We start from the raw sequence: 25,873 nt of genomic DNA on the forward strand, positions 1-25,873 counted from the left end.
AAACAGTTCAGTGGGTGAAAGTTAATGGAGTTCTTCTAGTAATGTTTACTAGACCTGAGAAAGTCACAAGAGCAGGGCCTTGGGTTTAATCTTACTGTTTAGTTATGAATCGAGTACCAGTTTTCAGCAGGGTATGAAGCTTTTTTGTTTATTTGTGTTATGTTTCGTTCTCATTCGGTGGTTTGCCCCTCAGCAAAGAAAATCGCAGTATTGCTGATTGGTTGGTGCGTGTTTGTTAAGATGATGTCTTTCGGGAAAGCCCTTCGGTGAGGCATTGGTTGCCTGGTTACCGATGGCGGCACTCTGGAACATTTTCTGAGGGTTTCTTATTGCAGGACTTCAGAGTTCTGGCACAAAATCTCATTGAGGGTTCCTAAAGAGCTGATGACTGCCATACTTTAACCATTTAACATGCTACATGTCCCTAAAGCATTGTATGTTCTCTGTTCTGAGCCCAAAAGTGAAGCAGGAAACGCACTCAGCGGGGGTCAGCAACTGCCAGGGGGCTGTGAAACTTCTCCATTCAAGGGATTTGTGCTGATCTACAACGTTTGAGTGAAGATGTGAAATGCTTCTCTCTTGTGCATGCAAGTTGCTTTGCAGATTTGCACCATCTGAGTTGGAGACGTGTACCGTTTCTTTCCCTATTTACTGATGTTGTGAACTGTCTCTTCATGGCTTGTTGATTTGCACCATTGTAGGTCGGGGTTGGTGAAAGCCATCTGGGTTTCCAATTTTGACCGGGTCACGTTTCCAGATGGTTTACACCACCGAGAGATCACGTTGTCAGTATGGTGCCATTTGAGGTGGCCTGCCAGTCTCTACAGAATGTTTTTTTCAATTTGAATAAAATAAAAACTATAATACTTTCAAATCACATAAGCCAATATTTAATTCACAATAGAATATAGAGAACATAAAGGGGTTGGACAATAAAACTGAAATGCCTGGTTTAAGACCACAATAATTCATTAGTATGGTGTAGGGCCTCCTTTTGCAGCCATACAGCATCATTTTATCTTAGGAATGACAGATACAAGTCCTGCACAGTGGCCAGAAGGATTTTGAGCCAATCTTCTTGTAAAATAGTGGCCAGATCCAGTGACTGTGCAGGCTATGGGAGATTTAACTTTAGTTTCATGTTTATCAAACTTGCTTTGTCACCAGTCTTGCTATGTGTATTATGCTCTGTCACCAGTCCTGCTGTGTGTATTGGTGCATTATCATGCTGATACACAGCACCACCTTCAGGATACAATTTTTGAACCATTGGGTGCACATGGTCCTCCTTGGCAGTAACACGCTCTTCTAACACAAGTATTGGGCCTAGGTAATGCATTGATATTGCAGCCCAAACCATCATGCTTCACTTTGGGCATGCAACAGTCTGGGTGGTACGCTTCTTTGGGACTTCTTTACACTGTAACTCTTTTAGATGTGGAAAAGACAGAGAAGGTCTATAGACAAACAGTTTTGAGGTGCACATTTATTTCTGCAGTGGGTTGGGCAGCTGTGGTTTAATGTTTCCACAGTTACTCCTGTTGGACGTGGTTCGTCCTTCTTGACGGTATGCTGACATTACCCTGAATACTGTGGCTCTTGATACATCACAAAGATTTGCTGTCTTGGTCACAGATGCACCAGCGAGACGCGCACCAACAATTTGTCCTCTCTGATATGTCACCCATAATATTGTGTACATTGCAATATTTTAAGAAAAACTGTGTTATTACTCTGCTAATAAAACCTTCACACTCAGCTCTTACTGGTGGAATGTGCAATCAATAAAGATTGGCCACCAGGCTGGTCAAATTTAGCCATGAAACCTTCAAGACTAAATTAGCCAGTGTTTTAGTTTCATTGTCCAACCCCTGTGAATGTAATTATTTTATATATTGGACTTCCGAAATTAGAATTATTCACCATTAGGACAGCTTTAAAGGACAGACATTTTCATCATTGTCGTGCTTCTGGACTGATTCATTGAAACTAGTGAGGCCGACACTTTTCTCCCGCACCCCACACGCACACACATACAATATACCAGACTTTAGACATTTTATACATTCACGTACACACTGAACATTATTGTACAGTACATAACTGTAAATATTGGTATCTGGTGGACTTTTTTGTACAATACATGTGAGCTACTTCTGCGATTTGTTCGCATTCAATTTTCATATTGGCATATATGAATGTTTGTAGAAGTGCTGTCAAAACTTTTAAAGTGGGGACTTGCTGTACCACTTAACTGTTATACACTTCGGAGTTGTCCTAAACTCAGTGAAGATAAATTGCTGGCTCGACTTTTGTTTTGTTTATTCAATATGTGTCTTTAAAGTTTTCAAGTACAGTGGAACCTCGGATTACGAGTAACACGGTTTACGAGTGTTCCGCAAGACGAGCAACGATTTTTAATAATTTTTGACTTGAAAAACGAGCATTGTCTTAGTTTACGAGCACCAAGTATCATGTTTCACGCATGCGCTTCTTGTTTTGACACCGAGCGTCACGTCATCACAAGTGATGCTGTGTGTGTGTGTAATGTGCGTGCACGCACATTACACACACACATTAACGGAGAGACCGTTTTTAAAACCATTTAAAAATTAGCAAGGAACATCGCTAGTCACACTCGCGTGAGCGCATACTAACGGGATCACTACTGTAAAGTAAAACAACAACAAGAACAAAAAAAAAACAAATTAACACTAGAAGCGCCGAGCAGCGGTCATTTGACCGCAAGGGGGTAAAAAAAAAATAATACTTCACACTCGATCAATTTCCAGGACCCTCCTTTCATGACTTTTCCTAGTTCTGTGAGCTTAATCACCCTGTATGCTTAAATTTTTAAAATCGCACCAGTAAAAGCCAGTATAAAGCTATTTTGCTCTTATTTACGTGAAATCGCTGACAGCTGCGCGGCGGCATGACGTTTCCTGTCTTTTCCAACGTGCGATTCTCATTTCTCTCAGCAGATGGCGCAAGGAATCGCGCATACTATTTATGCGTCATTCAGTGCGTATATGTAACTATTTCAGGTTTCATTCGATATATGCAGTTTATATATGTATATATATATATACATATATATGCTTCCGTAAAATATCGACATTTCGCCATTCGTTCTGGCGTTGATAATCAGCGATATTTTATAAGGACATTTAGGGAATTTCGCTTTACTTAATTTTATAAGGTTTTGAGAAAATTAATTAGTTTGTTCGTTCTGTTAGAAGCTTCCGTTAAATTATCTCTAAAACAATATTGTTTTACATATTACATATGTAATGACCCCTCCTGAGGATATAAAGCCTCATTATTGAATGTAAATAAATCAGATCTACCACAGCAGATAATAAACTATGCTATGTCATAACCGAAGCAAACACCACGATTATGCCTCGTTTCGTTCAGTGTCGCTAGGCAACGGACCACGCGCCTAATCGGCGGGAACGTGGTTCACTTGGCCGCGGTGTATTATAAACCTGCGGAATGTTTTACTGCTTATGTTTATGTAATAAGAGCGAGGGAAGTGTGGAAGTGATGTGTGGCCATTGAATGAGAACTAAATCAAAGATTTTGGTAACTACACTGAGTGTAACATCTGCATAGTGACACTAAACAGCTGAACAACTTTACTTTCCCGTTTACCTCTGGGAAAAAAAAGCTGTATTTTGTTTGTTTATATTTAGAATGTTTATAAAAGTACACGAAGTAGGCGCGCGCGCGCACACACACACACACACACCTCCCCTGAGCCCTCGGTCAACATCTAATGACCGTCGATATGCAAATGAGTCAAGACGTAGCCTAACGTGGTGTCGTGTCGGATTTCAGCGGTCACGGAGAGGAAAGACTTTGAAGCAGTTGCAGCGTTTTTTTCAGTTACAACAGGCACAGCGATGAGTCCACGTTGTTTCACTGGTTATGACATAGTGACACTAAACAGCTAAACAACTTCACTTTTCTGTTTACCTCTGAGAAAAAAAAGCTGTATTTAGTTTGTTTATATTCAGAGTAACACCTTCCAACCACCTCTCATAGTCTATTGTTAGTTTTAATGATTTGGCTAAAACTAATTATCACTACATAAGTACCCCAACACCATTGATCATGAGTTTCAGCTGAAACTAATTCTATACATGCAACAGAAAATGTAGATGCAGATTCCAAATGTATAAAGATACATGCTATATACATATATTCCGCTTCAGCGTGTTTCTTAATCTTTCCCTATATATATATATATATATATATACACTTTTCAAATAAAATCGCTATTACTTGACCCTGAAGTTTAGTTTAGCACACAAAAACTGAAAAGTCCTTTCTGGTAAATCAACTGCACATGTAGTTTATTCACAGCAATTCATTAATAAAATGAATATACATTGTACAGTACAAGGTAAACACGAGAAAGATTAGCGTCGAGATGCTGAAATCCCTTGCATGTTGCCCCTCAATTTTGTGCTTCCATTTCAAGTGGAGAGATATTTGACCGACAGCTTAGAACAAAAGAACTGTAGGTGTGATCACAACCCCCTCCGAACGACCGTGCCATCAATCACTGACCACCTCAGAAGTTCCCTCCAATGTATGCTGATGTTTTGCAAGTATTTTTGCAAAATTATGGCACTCTCTTGAGAGGTGGTTGAGATGTGTTATTCATTCATTTATTTTATACAAGGGCACTAACTACACAGATCAAACTGTTACCTTATTTTATTCTTATACTCATCGCTGTGCTTGTTGTAACTGAAAAACGCCGCAACTACTTCAGGGGAGGTGTGTGTGTGTGTGTGTGTGTGTGAGCGCGCGCGCTGCAGCCTGTGAATGAATACGCACAGCAGAGGGACAGAGACATGAGGGACATCTAATACCTTATTGTGTAGTGTCCCTTTTTCAGCGAATTTCTCTGCTACCGCAGATCAGTTTATCAACTTGTTATATATTAATTTTAGGAATATATTAACATGTGTAGACATTTAGTTGATGGGGCGCTGCCCCTCTTGCCCCTGAATAGAGCCAGCCTCAAATACACACACATACACACACACATATATATATAGCATGCATCGAATACACACACACACACACACATATATATATATATATATATATATATATATATATATATATATATATATATAGCATGTATCTTTATACATTTGGAATCTGCATCTACATTTTCTGTTGCATGTATAGAATTAGTTTCAGCTGAAACTCATGATCAATGGTGTTGGGGTACTTATGTAGTGATAATTAGTTTCAGCCAAATCATTAAAACTAACAATAGACTATGAGAGGTGGTTGGAAGGTGTTACTCTGAATATAAACAAACTAAATACAGCTTTTTTTTCTCAGAGGTAAACAGAAAAGTGAAGTTGTTTAGCTGTTTAGTGTCACTATGTCATAACCAGTGAAACAACGTGGACTCATCGCTGTGCTTGTTGTAACTGAAAAAAACACTGAAACTGCTTCAAAGTCTTTCCACTTTCTTTGACCGCTGAAATCCGACACGACACCACGTTAGGTTACGTCTTGACTCATTTGCATATCGACGGTCATTAGATGTTGACCGAGGGCTCAGGGGAGGTGTGTGTGTGTGTGTGTGTGTCTGTGCGCGCGCGCCTACTTCGTGTACTTTTATAAACATATAAACAAACAAAATACAGCTTTTTTTTCTCAGAGGAGGCTAAACGGAAAAGTGAAGGTGTTCAGCTTTTTAGTGTCACTATGCAGATGTTACACTCAGTGTAGTTACCGAAATCTTTGATTTAGTTCTCATTCAGTGGCCACACATCACTTTCACATTTCCCTCGCTTTTATTACATGAACATAAGCAGTGAAACATCCCGCAGGTTTATAATACACCGCGGCCAAGTGAACCGATTAGGCGCGTGGTCCGTTGCCTAGCAACACTGAACGAAACGAGACATATTCGTTGTGTTTGCTTCGGTTATGACATAGCATAGTTTATTATCTGCTGTGGTAGATCTGATTTATTCAAATTTAATATTGTTTTAGCGATAATTTCACAGAAGCGAGTTCAGAACTAAATCGCTGCTCCGAGACGTTCAGAAGCTTCAAATAGAATGAACAAACTAATAACATTTTCTCCATACGATATAAAAATAAGCAGAGCTTTCCTTTTTGTTATAGTACGAAGCCCCTAGATGGACAAAGGAGGAGAAAAAAACGGCAGAAAAAAGTCAAAAATTTTGGGTTATAATTCCAAACATGACTTGTTTTTTCCCTCTGACTTGTTTTTTCCCTCTTCTTTTGTCCCCTTAGAGACTCTGTAGTAGGTTTTCTCAGTTGAATATGAAAAAAAGATACCGCTTATTATCAACGCGGGAATAAATTGCGCATTGTCCAAGTGCAAGTTGATCTTGGAGCTAAACTATTTGCTTTGGGTGAAAGCGCCATCTAGCGATCATTGTGTGTCAGCAGCAGCTTACCATTCAAAACAATAGGCGGTCAAATGACCGCTGAACCGCGTCATTAGTAGGTAACCTTGGCGCGGCGCTTCTAGTATTAAACAGCTCCTCACCTTTGAAAACAGTCGCGACAGAGAAGAGTTTGTGTGTTTGTTTGGCAACCTGAGAGGAGGGGATCTGTAAAGCCGAGACCTATCATCTCCCCTGCTGGGTCTTAGTGCTTGCAGTGTTTTTGAGTGTGCGTGTGTGTGTTTGTGTCTGTGTAAGGCAGAGACTTTGTGTGTTTGTTTGGCAACCTGAGAGAAGGGGGCTGTAAACGCGAGCGACCCCCTCTTCAGCCCCCCTTCTCTCACGTTGCCAAACAAACACACAAACTCTTCTCTGTCGCGATTGTTTTCAAAAGCGAGGTGCTGTTTAATTTGTTTTTTGTTGTTGTTTTACTTTACAGCAGTGATCCTGTTAGTATGCCCTCACGCGAGTGTGACTAGGGATGTTTCTTGCTAATTTTTAAAAACGTTTTTAAACGGTCTATCCGTTAATGTGTGTGTGTGTGTGTGTGTGTGTGTGTGCAATTTACACACACACACCCTGCGTGCACAAACGGAAACACTTATCTGTCGGGATTTATTTTTACATTTTCTTAAGGTAAAGTACAGGTTAATTTGTTTTATTTCTACTTTATATTTTGTATTAATTATTTTTATGTATTTATTTTTTTGGGCTGTAGAACAAATAATTTAAGTTTTTATTATTTCCTATGGGAAAATTAAGTTTGGTTTACGAGTGTTTTGAAATACCAGCCCGCTTCCGGAACGAATCATGCTCGTAATCCGAGGTTCCACTGTATACAGTGTTACTGTTGTCTTAACAAATACCACTGAACGAATTTGTAATACAATATTGATTCATTCAACATTTATCTAGTTGGAATTTTGACAGTGTGGATCCAGTGCCAGTCCCAGGCCTGAACAAAATTGGTTGCATCAGGACATAAAAAAAACTTGTGCCAAATTGTGCACAGATCTGATAATGTGCTTTGGCAAAACCTTGATTTGGGCAGCTGAGACAAATACACCTCATTAGGGTTAAATTCTGAACTACTATTCAGGAGGTCTTTGGGCACAGGACAAGTTTCTGTCCCTCAGGGCGATTTACATTCCCGGGCATATGAATGTGGGAGCAGACTTGCTATCCAGACAAGCTGTTATACATGGGGAATGGAAACTCCCCGCTAGAAGAACTTACGCCCTCAAACGGAATGTATTTGACAATTGAAAACATGTAGACCCAGTCCATTGCCGAATTGTTTTAGTGCTGGAGTTTCTGCAAGAAAAGTTGTCCTCTGGCTTATGCTCTAGTACTCTCAGAACATACGTAACCGCAATTTCGGCTTGCCATGTTTTGATTGATGGAGTTTCCGTGGCTAAGCACCCTTAAGTTGCCAGTTTTATTTGTGAAGCTAAACGGTTGAGGCCGCCCACTAAAGCCTTCCTGGGACTTATCTATTGTGCTCGAAGGTCTGTTTGACACCCCTTTTGAACCACTAGAGTCAGCGCCTGCTAGGTTTCTGACTCTTAAGATGGTTCTTCTCATGGTCGTTACTTTTCTGAAGAGAATTGATCTGCAGACTTTTTCAGTTTCCCCAGCCTGCCTAGACCGTACTCCTGGGCTAGTTAAAGCTATTCTGCATTCTCACCCGAACTATCTTCCGAAAGTTCCATTCTCAACCATGCACCCCGTTGTTCTCGAAGCATTCTGTCCTGTGCCTTTTACAGGTTCAGAGCAGGAAAGACTTTACTTGCTGTGTCCAGTACGAGCTCCTTAGATTTATGTCCACCGCACTAGCCAGTGGCATAAGTCAGAGCAGCTTTTCATATGGGGGGGGGTCGGGGGGAGATCCCATTGCCCTAGCCTATGAGGCAAGTGGTCTCACTTCCCCTTTAGGAATCAGGGCTCATTTGACCAGGGGGATTGCCTTATCTATTGCGCTCGCAAAAAGTGTTCCCCTGCAGCAAGTGTGCGATGCGGCAGGGTGGTCCTCTCCACACACTTTTGTCAGATTCTATAGTCTGGATGTTCATGCTACTCCGGGCTCACGGGTCCTCGAGTCAGCCTCCCAGAGCTAGCTCTAAGACCTCCTTGGCCCTTGTGCGCACTCGCTACACAACCTTGGGGTCCAGACACTTGCATTTCAAACCTTCCGTTCATATAAAAAATATTAGAAAAAGTAGTATCAGCTCAAATATGCACATTCTTGCAGGAAAACAACATCCTAGAAGAATTTCAGTCAGGTTTCAGGCCCCATCATAGTACAGAAACTGCACTAGTTAAAATTACGAACGACTTGTTTTTAGCTTGAGACCAAAGCTGCATCTCAATACTAGTCTTACTTGATCTTAGTGCTGCATTTGACACCATAGATCATAATATTCTCATAGATCGCCTACAAAATCATATAGGTATTCAGGGGCAGGCATTAAAATGGTTTAGATCATACCTGTCTGATCGATACCATTTTGTAGATCTAAATGGAGTACCGTCTGATGTAATGCCAGTGAAATATGGGGTCCCACAAGGGTCAGTTTTAGGACCTCTGCTGTTCTCAATATACATGCTTCCCTTGGGAAACATCATTAGAAGGCATGGAATTGGTTTGCATTGTTATGCTGATGATACCCAATTATACATCTCAACAAAACCAGATGAAATAAGTTGTCTAGATTAACCGAGTGTGTCCAGGATATAAAAGATTGGATGACCAATAACTTTCTTTTACTAAATTCAGATAAGACAGAGATATTACTCATCGGCCCAAAAACCAGCACACAACAGCTTTCACAATTCAGCCTGCGTTTAGAAGGATGTACTGTTACTACCAGCTCAACAGTAAAATACCTGGGCATAATATTAGACAGTAACTTGTCTTTTGAAAATCATCTTTCCAATATCAAAAAAACAGCCTTTTTCCATCTTAGAAATATTGCCAAACTTAGGAGTATTCTATCCGTATCTGATGCAGAAAAGCTAGTTCATGCATTCATGACCTCCAGACTGGACTATTGTAATGCATTACTAGGTGGTTGTCCTGCATCCTCAATAAACAAGCTACAGTTAGTCCAAAATGCAGCCGCCAGGGTTCTCACTAGATCCAGAAAATATGATCATATAACCCCAATATTATCATCCCTGCACTGGCTACCTGTTCAATTTAGAATTAATTACAAAATAGTACTACTTACATACAAGGCTTTAAATGGTTTAGCTCCCACATACCTAACCAGTCTTCTGATACGCTATAATCCACCACGTCCCTTAAGATCACAAAACTCCGGACTTCTGGTAATTCCCAGAATTTTAAAATCTACAAAAGGGGGCAGGGCATTTTCATATTTGGCTCCAAAACTTTGAAATAGCCTTCCAGATAGTGTTCGGGGAGCAGACACGGTTTCCCAATTCAAAAGTAGACTCAAGACGCATCTCTTCCCATAACCTCATACTCCAGTACACCTATCCTGAATGGCAACTACGCTAATTCTCTCCATCTTTACTGTTTTTTTCTATCCATCCCGAGGCATTTGGAGATTGTGCCAGCTTTAGTAGACAAAGGTCAACCCTGTGAGGTTTCTAAGGCATCCAAAGACCCCATCTGCCCTCTGCACCTACTGACTCCCTGTGCTGAACTGGACTTCATGTTAATCTACACAACTTCTGTTACATTGAACTTTCACCTGCACAACACACATAATGTTATTTCTATTTGTTATCACCCTGTTGAGTCTGGTTCCTCTCAAGGTTTCTTCCTATTGCCATCTCAGGGAGTTTTTCCTTGCCACCGTCGCCGTCACCCTTGGCTTGCTCATCAGAGACATTTCATTCATCATTCATTCATCTCATTATTATCTAGACACATTTTTCTCACACATACACACTTCCAAATATTTTCTTTCCTTTTCTAAAAAAAAAAAAAATTTATTTTTTGTGAAGTTGCTTTGAGACAATGACCGTTGTTAAAAGCACTATATAAATTAAATTGAATTGAATTGTGGCGGCGTTGTTATTCTCGTTCCCAGAGCGTTTTCACACAGCATCGAGTGTAGCTTTTAAATGGGAACGTCTTGTGTTACTTTGCTGTAACCCTGTTTCCTGAAAAAGCGGGACGAGATGCTGCACCGCTTGCATGACTGGACGTCCTTTCAGACAAAAGTGATCTGAGGAATGTTTTTATAACCTGCAGGTGCGCTTCATCAGATGACGTCACCTGACCGAGGTTATATATGCCACAATTTGGCGTGCTTGATACACACATATTTCAAAACTGGCAACACAGAAAGATGTTCCCATAGCGTTTTCCTACTTATTTAAAGAACAGGTTTACAGCAAAGTAACCCGAGACATTCTTTGTATCATTGTGTGTGTGTGGAAATTTTCATACTTTTACTATTAAACATAAACTGTGATTTCTACTATTGATTTTTTACACAGCTACTTCAGATCACATTTTGGGATCTCTGATTAGTCATTTCTTTCCCAGTCAGCATTATACTTCCAAGGTTTAATAATGCTTTGGGTAGTCCTTAACACAATCTTAATAATATTTAATATTTTCCTTTAAAAATATTATTTGCATTAAAATTGTGAGTCATATAGTGTCCTATTCCTAAAATTTCCAACAAAAAAATACACATTAGGGCCAAGTTGATATTGTTTATTGAAGTTTTTTTTGTAATATCATTTGCACTAACCCTAATAGTTCAGCAATAAAATATAATCTGTTTTTATTATAATAAATTGTGATTTGGAAATGCTTCTTTCTCCAGAGCTGTAGCCTGTATTACTTATATATTACTATATTTCTTATTACTATCATTTGCCCCAAGCATATTAGTTCTGTAATAAAATATAATCATTTTTATAATAATGGATTGTGATTTGGGCAACTGTAATGTGCAATTTCAGTATGACTTCACGCTTGCAGTTAAAGCTAAAATCATCATCGTCTCTAACCAAATAAGTATGGCGTGATGAAGTGGCAATTAGCACATAGCAGCTATTGTTGAGCAAAGTTTTTAATCACACTGGTTTTTGGTGACATACAGAAGAGGATGGGTTTGCTTTTGAGTTTGGTTGATCTCAAAGGTCTTTTTCTCATGTTGTCCTAGGGTTATTTTTAGAACACTGTGACCTCTGACTTACTCATTAGAGATCTAAATTGTTAAATTCACCAGGGCCATGAAATGTTACTTTGTCACTGTCTGTTAGTAAAGTTTATAATATATAATCAAATACCAAATATTTAAATTATATATACACATATATACAGTGCATCCAGAAAGTATTCACAGCGCATCACCTTTTCCACATTTGGTTATGTTACAGTCTTATTCTAAAATGGATTAAATTTATTTTTTCCTTCAGAATTCTATACATAACACCCAATAATGGCAATGTAAAAAGAGTTTACCTGAGGTTTTTGCAAATTTATAAAAATAAAAAAAAATGAGAAATCACATGTACACAAGTATTTACAGCCTTTGCTCAATAATTTGTTGATGCACCCTTGGCAGCAATTACAGCCTCAAGTCTTTTTGAATATGATGCCACAAGCTTGGCACACCTATCCTTGGCCAGTTTTGCCCATTCCTCCTTGCAGCACCTCTCAAGCTTTATCACAGCCATTTTAAAATCTCTCCAGAGATGTTCAATCGGATTTAAGTCTGGGCTCTGGCTGGGCCACTCAGGGACATTCACAGAGTTTTCCTGAAGACACTTCCTTGATATCTTGGCTGTGTGCTTAGGATCGTTATCCTGCTGAAAGATGCAGCAGTCATCTTTCCCTTTATCCTGAATAGTCTCCCAGTTCCTGCCACTGAAAAATATCCCCACAGCATGATGCTGCCACCACCATGCTTCACTGTGGGTATGGTATTGGCCTGGTGATGAGCAATGATGCCTGGCATTTACACCAAAGATTTCAATCTTTGTCTCATCAGACCAGTGAATTTTGTTTCTTATGGTCTGAGAGTGCCTCAGGTGCCTTTTGGCAAACTCCAGGCATGCTGCCATGTGCGCTTTACTAAGGAGTGGCTTCCGTCTGGCCACTCTACCATACAGGCCTGATTGGTGGATTGCTGTAAAGATGGTTGTCCTTCTGGAAGGTTCTCCTCACTCCACAGAGGACCTCTGGGCGCTCTGACGCTCATTTCTAATTAACTAAATTTACCACAGGTGGACTCCAATTGAGCTGCAGAAACATCTCAAAGATGATCCGGGGAAACAGGATGCACCTGGTTTTGCAAAGGCTGTGTTTTCTAAATTTTTTCAAGTAAACTTATTGTATGTTGTAATTATGGGGTGTTGTGTGTAGAATTCTGAGGAAAAATATAATTTAATCCATTTTAGAATAAGGCTGTGACATGACATAAAATGTGGAAAAAGTGATGCGCTGTGAATACTTTCCGGATTCACTGTATATATATATATATGTATGTATGTATATGTTAATTGCAGATTTCTTTATTTTTGTTTAGTGATTTATTTTCTACATTTTACAACAATACTGGGGATTTCAAAACTATAAAATAACACATATGGAATTAGGTAATTACAACAATTAGTTGTTATTTTAAGACACAGAGGTCAGCCATTCTGTAATAGTTCTTGCAAGAACAGTATTGTCAAGTGCATTTGCAAAATCCGTTAAGCACCATAATGAAACTGGGTCTCATGAAGCATTTCTTTACAATATAGAAAGAAATAAAAATCAGTTAGAAAGTGACCCCAAACTTTTGAACAGTAGTGTAGAGAGAGAGAGAGAGAGAGAGTAAGTAAAACCTCGGATTACGAGTAACTCGGTTTACAATTGTTCCGAAAGATTTTTAATTAATTTTGACTTGGAAAACGAGCACTGTCTTGGTTTACGAGTACCGAGTATCATGTATCATGCATGCGCTTCTTAATTTTATGGCGAGCGTCACTTAATCACAACTGAGCCAACGTTTTTTTTCCCTCTTGCGCTGCGGGGTCTTAGTGCTTGTCTATTACTGGTATAACCACTATTCATGTGTGTGTGTGTTTTTCTTTCTATTTCGCTGCAGAGTGTGTGTGTTAGGTGTGCACGCGCGTAATTTGACACTATGCCGGTTCACACACAAACGCTCTCTCTCTCTCGCCTTTACTGTCAGTGTTTAAGTGTGTGTGTTATGTGTGTGTGAGTTTTTCTTTCTCTTGCGCTGCAGAGTGTGTGTTACCGGCACGGTGTCAAATTACGCACACGCACACACATAACACACACTTAGCAGAGCAGGAGAGAGAAAAACACACACAGCGTCTGTGCACATAAATGGAAACACTTATCTGTCGAGATTTATTTTTACTTTTTTTAAGGTAACATGCAGGTTAATTTGTTTTATTTTTACTTTATATTTTGTGTTAATTATTTTTATATATTAATTTTTTTGGGCTGTGGAACAAATTATTTTAATTTCCATTATTTCTAATGGGAAAATGTGCTTTAATTTACAAGTGTTTTGGAATACCAGCCCGATTCCGGAACGAATCATGCTCGTAATCCGAGGTTCCACTGTATACAGTGTTACTGTTATATATAAAACAGCCAATAAACACTTTCATCAAAACATAACATTTAATACTAGAACAGTTTTTACATGTGAATTAACACAGGATTGTTCCTTAAAGAATAAGTTTCCAATTTGCAGACTGGTTCTATATGTGTCTAGATGGCTGTCTCAGCCTGACTTTCATCCTGTATGGTTTGGGTGTAACTGTTATTCCAAACACAGGAGTGAAATCTGGTTCTCCTGCATCTTCAGGCCAAACAAATTGAAAGCGGTGCAGGAGAGTAACCAAGAAGAGGAAGAGCTCCATGCGAGCCAATCCTTCTCCAAGACACACACGAGGCCCTGGACACATGAACAGATACATACATACATTTAGACTTGCAGATTTAAATGAATTAATAAATCTAATTTGGCAAACAAGATTTAAGTGAGGTTTGCATTGCCATTTCCCTCCTGAGTTCTCACCAGCAGAAAAGGGCAAGAAGGCCTCAGGTTTCTCAAACTGCCCTTCATCATTTAGAAAGTTTGATGGGTTAAAATCATGAGGAAACTTCCACTGGCCTTCTTCACTTAACACTGAGGACAGGTTGGGGATGATCATTGTTCCCTGAAATACAGACAGTTAAAAATAGAGATTAATATGTGTAATGAAACAGTATGAAAAATGTGATTAAAATCCTCACCTTTGGTATGGTGTAGTTCATCAATTCAGTATCTCTTGTGGTACAGTGGAACACACTCAGAGGGACAGTAATGGCAATGCGCTGACACTCATGAATCATAGCCTGTGTGTATGGCATGTTGTGTCTGTCCTCGAAGGATGCCTGAGATTTTCCCTCCATAACCTCATCAATCTCTTGCTGGCATTTCTCTAGAAACAAAATATGTACAGCATTATTAATTAAAATTTTGTAATCAATTTAACATGCCAATTTGGGCAATCATTTTTTTTTTAATTAACTAAAATAAACAGATTTAATAATACAATTTAATGGATAAAAAAGTTCAAACTCTGTATGTCTGGATGAACCATGAGGTAGAGAATCGCTGTAAGGAGTGTGTTGGATGTGGTATCAGTTCCAGCTACATGTAGATCAATGATATATGACACAAGGTTTTCTTCACTTAAAGTGGATTCATTGTCACTCTATTAAACACAATAGAGGGACAAATATTATTATGCTTTTTATAATAAGAAAAATATTATTATGCTTTCTCTTTCAGCAATAACTAATATAAATTGGCAATTACAAACCTTCTCAAGTTCATCCAGATAGCAGTCAACAAAATCTCTTGGTTTTCCTGGGACTCTTGTTGTCTTGTGCTTGTTGATCATGTTGGCTGTCAAGGTTTCAAGTCTGCTGTAATTATGAAATCCTTTTTTAAAGGGAAGGGGCCAGGACCTCACCACAGGAAGTGCATCATAGATCTACAAGAAAACAGGTTTTTAACGTACAACATGCGTTATGCTTTCTTCTCTTTAAAAAAAAAAGCAACTAAAGCAAATGGAAAAACAAATGCTTTTTCCATAATAACGGACAACGACACCACCACACAAAGGATTTAACATGGGCCATTAACACTTCCTGCATTGTGAAGAAAACTTAGCTTTACTTCCTGAGAAAGCTCAAGAAGGCCAATGTACCCTCTCAGCTCTTGAATTTATACAGGAGCATGATACAGTAGATACTGTAGCATTCTCTCTTACTGCGTCACAGTGTGAATATTTCTTGATTTATGACAATCCTGTTTGCACTCCACTATTAGTTTCAAGATCCAAGACCGACTGCACATATATTTCATTGTATATATTTTTATATTCATTATATTTTAGTGCAATTAGTTAATTCTTTTGTTTATTCTTACCTTCTCTTATTGCTGATGGTTTCTGAGAGCTACCAAATTTAGCTTTATAACTACAATGACAATGAAGTCTCTTTATCTTTTTCTTTATTCCTAAAATTAAGCCTTTTTCTGATAAGTCTCTTTAACAACAGGTTTTCTTATGGCTATGCAGAAATTTAGTCCCAATCCTTTGAGTTCTTGTAGCATTGTATGTGTGGAAATTTTCTTACTTTCACTATTAAACATAAATTGTGATTTCTACTATTTATTTTTTACAAAGCCACTTTAAATCACATTTAGTGAAACTCTGATGATATTCATGATTCTTTTTAACCACATTTCTTCCCCAAAGTCGATATATCAGCATTATACTTCCAAGGTTTAAAAATGCTTTGGGTTGTCCTTAACACATTACCAGAAATTTTTATGTTTTCATAAAATTTAATTTTCATTAAAATTGACCAGGTAGTATATTACTGTAGAGTCATTGTTTAAAAGCATTAAAATATAACATTGTCCTATTCCTGAAATTTCCCCAAAAAATACACATTGGGTCCAAGATTTCTTATTATTATCATTTGCCCAAAGCATATTAGTTCTGTAATAAAATATAATCATTTTGTAATAATGGATTGTGATTTGGATAACTGTAATGTAGAATTTCAGTATGACTTCACGCTTGCAGTTAAAGCTGAAAAATTTTAACATAGTCAAAAACTAAATATGCATGGTGTGATGATGAAATAACAATTAGCACGCTGCAGCTATTGTTGACCAAAATTTTTAACACTGGTTTCTGGTGACACACAGAAGAGCATGGGTTCACTTTTAAGTCTGGTTGTTCTGTGTTTTATGTCACTGTGACCTTCGACTCACTTATTAGAGATCAGAATTCTCAAATTGACCAGGTTTATGAAGTGCTACAATGTCACTGTATGTGATTAAAGTTTTATACAAAATAATTTAAATGAACTTACCATCGCCCAAGGTCCTTGAGCAAGCTTTGTGTTTTCAGTAAACAGTCGAACATACGCTTTAAGTGTTTCATCACCGTATTCATAGCGGGTGCCAAACAAAACTAGGTAGATGATATTTGATGCAGCATCGTGGAACAAAGTCTGAGGTGAGATTGAACTTCCTAGAAATAAAAAAGCTATGTTATCATATATTTTAATTTGCTTTGTATAATTAAGCAGAAAACTTTTAAATTCAATATATATCTAACAGGAACATGATTAATAGGAAAACCTGTTCATACCAGCATGTTTCTCCAATTTTGTAATAAGATGCTCAATTTCCCCCAGAATCCTGTTCTCCATAGACTGTTTTCCCAAACCAAAGTTTCTTAGGGTCATGAGAGCAAAGCGCCGATGCTCTTTCCAGTGAAGACTATAATCAGCTATTATGACTCCTGTTTCATTTTACTCATATTAGTAAATGACTTTATAGGTCACTTTATTTGAAGTGGTACATGAAATTGTTTGCCACAGATCTCACCTTTTCCTTTAGTTACATCCATAGATAGGCTCTGCGGGCGTCCTGAAAAGTCTCCAGATTTCATCACCAGAGCTTCTCTTATGGTTTTAAAACCATTAAGAACAACAGCTGGTTTTGTACCAATATACAGGCTGTAAATGTTTCCATATTGCTCAGCCAACTACACAAAATAGAAGAAATGTATTTAAGGTCAGAATACACACATTGCAAAAGTGTCATTAGGTAAAATTAATAATAAGTATGACTTGTACATGGTAAAAGAAAATATGATGCTGTGCGCTAATGCCTGGCCTTCAAGTAGTAAAAAGTGATGAAATGTCCTGTATGATGCTGCTACTACATATGTGCAAGAAAACATTATGAGGTACTCCAGGGTGGCCCTCCTGGCAATAAAATGAGACAGCGTACCACAAAAGGTGCTTTATATACAGTATTTACAGCGCATTACTTTTTCCACATTTTATGTCACAGCCTTATTCTAAAATGGATTAAATTACTTTTTTTTCAGAATTTTGCACACAACACCATATAATAACAACATTAAAAAAAAGCACATGTACATAAGTATTTACAGCATTTGCAAAATTGAGCTCAGGCGCATCCTGTTTCCTCTGATCATCCTTAAGGTGTTTCTGCAGCCTAATTGGAGTCCACCTGTGCTAAATTCAGTTGATTGGACATGATTTGGAAAGGCACACACCTGTCTATATAAGGTCCCACAGTTGACAGTTCATGTCTGTAGATCTCCGAGACAAGATTGTCTCGAGGCACAAATCTGGGAGAGGGTTACAGAAAAATTTCTGCTGCTTTAAAGGTCCCAATGAACACAGTGGCCACCATCATCCATAAGTGGAAAAAGTTTGAAACCACTATCAGAAGTTTGAAACCACAATTAAATTTGCAAAAATCTCAAGTAAACTTTTTTCATGTTGCCATTATGGGGTGTTGTGTGTAGAATTCTGAGGAATTTTTTTTTTTTATCCATTTAGAATAAGGCAGTGCTTATAAGGCTCCGGATGCACTGTATATGTGTGTGTGTGTGTGTATATATATATATATATATATATATATATATATATATATATAACATATGTTAATTCCTTATGGGTGCTCTTCAAACAACATGTGTCTGCCTAGGACAGCGACCAGTCTTAGAACAGCTAAAAAAAATAAGGTAATGTCAAAGGTAAAATGGAACATGGCCAACCACACCTCTGATAACACACACACATATCAGTACCATTCCATTTTATACTGCATGTTTCAGGGTTTTAATCATACTAGTGCTGTCATAACCACAGTATTTTCATATTATTACAATTCTTTATTCTTACACTTTCATCCCTCAAAGTTTAGAATTTCTTTTTATACAGTTTGTAAAGCCTTCATAATTTATACCCTTTTATTTTAATTTTATTTTATTTTGGTTACTTCAGTGTTTCATCATTAGTAAATATTGTAAATTTTATGCTTATATATGTATATATTATTATTATTATTATTATTATTCCAATATTACTTTTATTGGGGAAAAAAAATTTAAAGCCTGCTTTCTGCAAAAATTGTGATCAAACTGAACATCATGGTATTGTTTTTTGTAGGTTAATCATCATATGTCAATACATAAAGACTAATATTTTCAACTCAAATCTTTGTATATTTTTTCCATAATTTCATTGCTTGTTTACATTCGTAATGCATACATAAATATATATATTTTTTGCAAGATTGTTTGATGTTGTACCTTCTCAAAGTCTTTCAAAGGATTTTTGATGTTAAAATGAAACAAGTTCCCCAATATAGGAATTGGTCTTGGTCCTGGAGGGAAGTTCTTGGGCCTCTGAATCCTGATGAAAAAGAAGAGGAGGCAGACACAAAACACAACCAGAATCCAAGAACCCAGCATGATGACTGTTGTCCTGCTGTTTTTCCACAAACCAAACCTTTGGAATGACAAGCCCTAATAGCAGACCTTAAGAGCTAATCATTTACCTTGCATATTGACTGAACATGCATAACTGAATTTTGAGTTTTAGGGCCCGAGCAATATAGGGTGCACGGGACGCTCTTGTTTTCCTATGGATTTTTTCCCCAGGCTTTTGGGCTTTTGGGGGGTCTTAACATGCTCAAAAACTCATTAAAATTTGCAGACAGGTTGAAATCTGCTGCCATTAGGATGCTTGAGAGGCGCGTGGTCTGGGGCCCTCAGGGGCTCCCATATGATATTTTGCTGCATAGCTCATACACACTTTCACATAGGCACGCGAAACTCGGTACACATTTGGAGCTCATTGAGCCGAATGACTTTCGCACTGTATGTCGTCGGCTCAACTCAACAGGAGGCTGGTTATTTTGGGTTGTTCGCAAAAAAGCACCCAATAGATTTTGATATACTTCTACTAAGGAAATTTATACGCCCCCCACAAACCTGGCCAATGTAATCCAAAGACATTGAGGACGCAAAATTGCAGAGGGATTTTTGATATCTCAAACGGGTTAGCCATGATTATGCCTTAAACTTACACCGAAAAAGTATTAATAACGTTCTGTGTGGCATTATGTTCAGTGACATCACATTGAGTAAAATCATAGTGTGATGCTTATTTCCAGCATCTGCAGCCTATTCGACACACACGCACACACACATCTCTCTCACGAGGCACACACACGCACAAACACACTTATATTACACACCCATTACAAATGTACCACTTTTACACAGACATACATACAGTACCGCACACATACACAAACGAACAAGTCACATCTCTCACACACACATCATAATAAAGCACACATTACAGATGTTAACACACAGACACACACCACACACACAAACATGCACAAAAACATTTACTCCTCAAACACACACACACACACACACTAACGCACTAAACAAATATTTAGGGCCCAAACTGACATCAGCCTTGTATAGTGTGTGATGTGTGCAAGTTATTTAGTGCTTTTTTGAGGTCTTAACACACTCAAATAACACACAGATTGTGAGGTGCCTCCGTGGTGGTGATGGCACAGGGTGCTTCTGCCCGTCATCATTTACTTTATTCACAACAAAGCATAGAGAAAATTGATGTATGAACGTATAAATTTTACATTTGCTTCCAAATGAGGTCATTTCAAATTTAATGCCTGCTACAGGTCTCAAAAAAGTTGGCACAGGGCCAACATTGGGCTAAAAAAAGTAAGAAATCTTGAAAAGATTTAGCCAAATGAATTGACATCAGATTAGCTATAAAGGAAATGTCTTAAAGAGGCAGTCTAATGACTTAAAGATGTCCTAAAGACAACACTGCATCACTCATTAGCATGACTGTGTCATTGACATTACTAAATGGGTCCAGGAATACTTCCAGAAACCACTGTTGGTAAACACAATCTGCTGTGCCATCTGCAGATGCCAACCAAAGCTCTATCATGCAAAAGAAGTGAACATAGTCCAGAAGCGGTGTCGTGTTCTGTGAGCCAAGGCTCATTTCAAATGTACTGTTTCAAAGTGGAAAAGTGTTCTATGTTCAGACGAGTTCAATTTGACATTCTTGTTGGAAATCTCCAACGCTGTGTCCTCCAGACTAAAGAGGAGGGAGACCTTCCAGCATGTTAGCAGCATTCAGTTCAAAAGCCAGCATTTCTAATGGGGTTTTATAAGTGCATACAGTATGGTATAGGCAGCTTGCATGTTTTGGAAAACACTAAGAATGCTGAAACATATAACGTTTTTAAAGCAACATATGCTCTAGGGAGGCCCCTTGTGTATTTCAGCAACACAATGCAAAGCCACATACTGCAGCTATTGCAACAGCATGGCTTCGTAGTAGAAAAGTCCAGGTGCTAAATTGGCTTGTCTGCAATTCAGCTCTTTCACCTATGAAGAACTTTTGCCATATTATTAAATGGAAAAAATATGTTAAAGACGACTACAAACTCTTTAGCAGCTGGAAACCTATGTAATTCAAGAATGGGATGAAATTCTAACACCAAAACATCAGAAACTCATAAACTCAATGCTCAGATGAGAACTTCCAAAAAATGCCAGATAAGAACATCCAAAAAATTCTACGTTTGTCCCATAAGTCAACATAATATTTGTCCCGAAGACCTGGGGGTACTCAAGATGTTTTTTGGCAAAATGTAAGATGGGCCTTGATGTTCTTTTTGGTCATTAGCGGCTATCCCCTTGAAACTCTCCAATGGATCCTGTTTTTGCCCAGTCTTTTGTTTACTGGTGAATCATGGATACCGACCTTAACTGAGGAAAGTGAGGCCTGCAGTTCTTTATACAATAGGTAGTCAAGCGGATGCAGTGTGTGGTGTAGATGTTTTCAACAGAGGGAAGAGAGACCCCGATGATCTTCTCTCCTGTCCTCACTAACCGCTGTAGGGTCTTGCATAATGGCAAAATTCCCAAACCAGACAGTGATGCAGCTGCTTAGAATGCTCTTGATAGTCCTTCTATAGAAGGTGATAAGGAACGGTCGTGGAAGCTGGGCCTATCTTAGCCTTCTCAGGAAGAAAAGATGCTGTTGAGCTTTCTTGTGCAGAGAGCTGGTGTTGCGGGACCAGGTGAGGTTCTTCTCCAGGTGGTCACTCAGGAATTTGGTGCTGTTGATGATCTCCACAAAGGAGCCGATGATGCTCAGCGGAAAATGGTTGTGTCCTCCTAAAGTCAACAACCATCTCTTTTGTTTTGTTGACATTCAAAGACAGGTTGTTGTCCTTACACCAGTCCATAAGACTCTGCACTTCCTCTCTGTACGCTGACTCGTTGTTCTTGCTAATGAGACCCACCACAGTCATGTCATCAGCGAACTTAATGATGTGATTTGAACTGTGTGTTACTACACATTCATAAGTCATCAGTATGAACAGCATGGGACTGAGCACATAGCCTTTTGCACTCAGCCACTCCATTGGGGAAAATACTGCAGCGGGTCCAGTGTGGGGGGCAGCAGGGTCTTTATGTGTCTCATGACAAGCTTCTCGAAGCACTTCATGATGATGGGTGTGAGTGGAACAGGACAGTAGTCATTGAGACAAGACACAGAAGACTTTTTCTGCACGGGGATGATGGTGGTGGAAGCATGTGAGAACAACAGCGCGGCTCAGAAAGATGTAGAAGATGTCGGTGAGAACATCTGCCAACTCTGCCAGGGATATTGTTCAGTCCAGCAGCTTTACGGGGGTTGACTCTGCGTAGAGTTTTCCTTACATCAGCTGTGGTAAGACACAGCACCCAGTCGCTCGGAGAAGGGCTGGTCTTCCTCGCCGTCACATCATTCTGCATGTAGAAACATATAAGCGTATAATTTGTTCAGCGCATCCAGAAGGGAGCTGTCACCGTCACAGACTGGCAATGTCGTCCTGTAGTTTGTGATAGCTTGTATACCCTGCCATACTGTCCCTGAAGTGAGCAATAACTAAAAACTAGCACAGAGTTCTTGCACATTTCGTGTTGATGTAAACAGACAAGCCACCGCAGCGAGTCTAACTGCACAGGTTATAGTAAGGAAGTTCTCGGTCTCTTTTATTCCAGGGATTAAAAAATGGTAACAATGTCAATGTTTTATCTGTAGAACCTTAATGGCCCCTGAGAGCGAGCTTTTCTCTGAAAACACTGAGGGTAGGGCTAAGAAAAACGCGTCCTGGTTTGCACGCCCAGTTCAGTAATGCGTGCACATAATTTAGCATTTACTTACATCTGAAAAGAGTCGTTTACATAAATCAATGATCAATAGCTCATGATACATATATTTAAACAATTTATTCATACAGATGTACCTGTATTACATGGAAATTTACAGTCTTGTCACTGAACGATTTACCCTGATAAAGAGCCGTAAAAGAACAGTGGCAGATGGCACACCTAAAATTGATGCAGGATTATTATTATTATTATAGTCTAAATGGAAATGTTTGCTAAATGTGGGCTATTGTTGTTCACTTACAATATTTGTTAATTTACTTTAAATAAGGTTTGGGCTCGGGGTGTTGGGCCGGCATTTTAATTTTCCTCTTTAATTCCTCTGTAGTCTAATCAGTGCTCAACCACAAGCATACAGTTTGCCAGAGCACACCGGCAGAAGTACAGTAGACCAATAATTATGCATCGGGGAAAAACAGCAAGAAGACTGACTCTGACCATTTTAATAATTCATTGATAAATTAGTGATTTCTTTGTTTTCGGCTGTACAGTAGTGATGAACGGAATCATGTCATCTCATCATCCCCACAGCAGTGGATGCGACTATATTCACGTTTTATACAAATTACTTTATCTGAAATTTGTTCTCCATTAGTTTATATAAAAGCAGACATTTCACTTTCTATAAGTATATTTTTTTCATGTCTGTGAGGCAGATATACACAGATTTTCCGGTTTATTTTTAGATGCACTCAAGGTAAAACCATTATTTCGGTTGAGTACTAGCTTTATGCTGTTCTGATTTCTTTCATGGGATTCATTCTGCATTTGTAAATTTTCTGCAATGGCTTTCACTGTGGTTTGATGGAGTCCCAAAGCCCTTGTCCCCAATTGCTTTGTAATCATTTCTAGACTGATATAAGTCAATTACTTTGTTTCTTATCAGTTCTTGAATTTCTTTATATCAAACAGGTCATATTTAACTGATTTCTTTATTCGATGTGTCTGGCAGTACTCAGGTCTGGGTGTGGCAAATAAAATTAAACTCAGCTTTCCAAAACATGTTTAATCACAGTTCAGAAAAGAAAACACTCTCAGTGCAAAAGGAAAAAAATTGTTAGTCATAACCAAGAAAAAGTGTGTGCATACAATTAAATTCAACATGATTCAACAAGTTACTTGTGTAAGGCCATCATCCTTGTCTTCCTGTAGAATGTTTTTCCAAAAAAGTTGGAACACTGTACAAATTGTAAATAAAAACAGAATGCAATAAAGTAAAAGTCTTAAATTTCAATATTTTATTCAAAATGGAATATAAATAACATATCGAATGTTAAAAGTGAAACATTTTGAAATGTCATACCAAATGTTGGCTCATTTTGGATTTCATTAGAGCTACACATTCCAAAAAAGTTGGGACAGGTAGCAATAAGAAGCCGGAAAGGTTAAATGCACATATAAGAATCAGCTGGAGGACCAATTTGCAACTTATTAGGTCAATTGGCAACATGATTGTCATGCACACTCGGAACGCGACCGGCACTAGGACCCGGAAGTCAAGCGGTCGCAAACCAGGAAGTATAAAAGAGGTAAACAAACCATAGCACCTCGCTCAGTCATTGAGTTTTGCCGATGCCACGTCTGATTCCTGCTTCTAACTGTGAGTACTCACCTTTTTGGTTTCAATTCCTGATCGAGTGTGTATTTATAGGACGCGGGTTAGATTGTGTCTTTCCCTTACTCCCCATCTGTGAGAGTCCTTAGACTAAAAGCGTGATTATCCTGCCTACTCGTGTTTCATCCGCGTTTGGGTTTACCATTCACGCTACAAAGGGCTAACCGCTAAAGCTACGTCTTCTGGTCATCTCAGGTTAGTTCTTGACAGAATGACTGAGCCTTCCGCGGTGAACCCAGCGGATTACGCGCACCTCTGCGATGTGGTTGATCAGCATGCCAAGCTCATCAACACGCTAACCGGGGAGATCGCTAATCTGCGCCGGGACCTCCAAGACGTCGCGGCCTTGCGCCGCGAGGTCGCGGAGCTCCGGCGGGAGAACGCGGATCTCCGGGCGGCTATGGATAGCGCGGCCAGCCGGTCTCCCGTCGCGGCGGCCGCGGCGCCGCACCAAACCCCCCCTCCCCCCCTCCTTCTGATGTATTTTTGGCACTTCCGGATAAATGGGACGGCACGGACGGGAAGTGTAATGTGTTTCTAACAGCGCTTGATCTGGTGTTTGAGTTCAATGCCACCAGGTACTCCACCGATCGGCTACGCATCGCGCTTCTGGTCTCGTTGCTATCCGGGCAGGCAGCTGAGTGGGCCACGGCAGTTCTCCGGGCGGATTCAGACACCGCGCACTCCTATAACGAGTTCACCCGCCAACTCAGACTCACATTCGAACACCCAGCGGGCGAGGTGGAGACCGACACCAAGCTCTACCATCTGCGGCAGGGAGGATCGTCCGTGAGCCGGTACGCTGCTGAGTTCCGGACCCTCGCTGTGCAGACCGACTGGGGAGATGCCGCGCTCCGGACATCCTTATACGAGGGACTGGCTCCACGTATCAAAGACGAGCTCGCCGGGCGAGAGCTTCCTGCTACCCTGGAGGGGATGATCCAGCTCTCCCTTCGTATCGATCAACGCATCCTCTCTCGCCCGAAGCCAGCCCCTAGGACCCTGCCGCCTGCACCCACCTTCTCCTACACCACGCCACGACCACCTACTGCTCTCATCACCTCCACTACTGGACCTGTCGGATCTCCACCTCCTGCCGTGGTTGACACCGGAGCCGGGGAACCCATGCAATTAGGACGCGCCTCCCTGACCGTGGCGGAACGCGAACGACGGTATCGAG

At 39.5% G+C, this 25,873-nt stretch overlaps 1 protein-coding gene across 1 annotated transcript; it reads right to left on the reverse strand.

Annotated features, from left to right (window-relative positions):
- Positions 1-14,047: 14,047 nt before the first annotated feature.
- On the reverse strand, positions 14,048-19,288 carry LOC128531877 (cytochrome P450 2F2-like). Its single transcript, XM_053506054.1, has 9 exons — positions 19,107-19,288; positions 17,363-17,522; positions 17,124-17,276; positions 16,843-17,003; positions 15,276-15,449; positions 15,032-15,167; positions 14,704-14,891; positions 14,486-14,627; positions 14,048-14,362 (listed from the first exon to the last, which is right to left on the reverse strand). The coding sequence occupies exons 1-9, from the start codon at positions 19,266-19,268 to the stop codon at positions 14,166-14,168; spliced, it is 1,473 nt and encodes a 490-aa protein (XP_053362029.1). The 5' UTR covers positions 19,269-19,288; the 3' UTR covers positions 14,048-14,165.
- Between the last annotated feature and the right edge of the window lie 6,585 nt (positions 19,289-25,873).

The sequence above is a fragment of the Clarias gariepinus genome, chromosome 10, assembly GCF_024256425.1.
Source record: "Clarias gariepinus isolate MV-2021 ecotype Netherlands chromosome 10, CGAR_prim_01v2, whole genome shotgun sequence".
NCBI lineage: Eukaryota > Metazoa > Chordata > Actinopteri > Siluriformes > Clariidae > Clarias > Clarias gariepinus.

Excerpts from the sequence above, each read along its gene's own strand:
- LOC128531877 (XM_053506054.1), bottom strand. The coding sequence starts at position 19,268 with ATGCTGGGTTCTTGGATTCTGGTTGTGTTTTGTGTCTGCCTCCTCTTC. Across the intron at positions 15,168-15,275 it reads ATCTGGATGAACTTGAGAAG|AGTGACAATGAATCCACTTT; the intron begins GTTTGTAATTGC and ends TGTGTTTAATAG. Across the intron at positions 14,892-15,031 it reads GGTTCATCCAGACATACAGA|AGAAATGCCAGCAAGAGATT; the intron begins GTTTGAACTTTT and ends TTTTGTTTCTAG.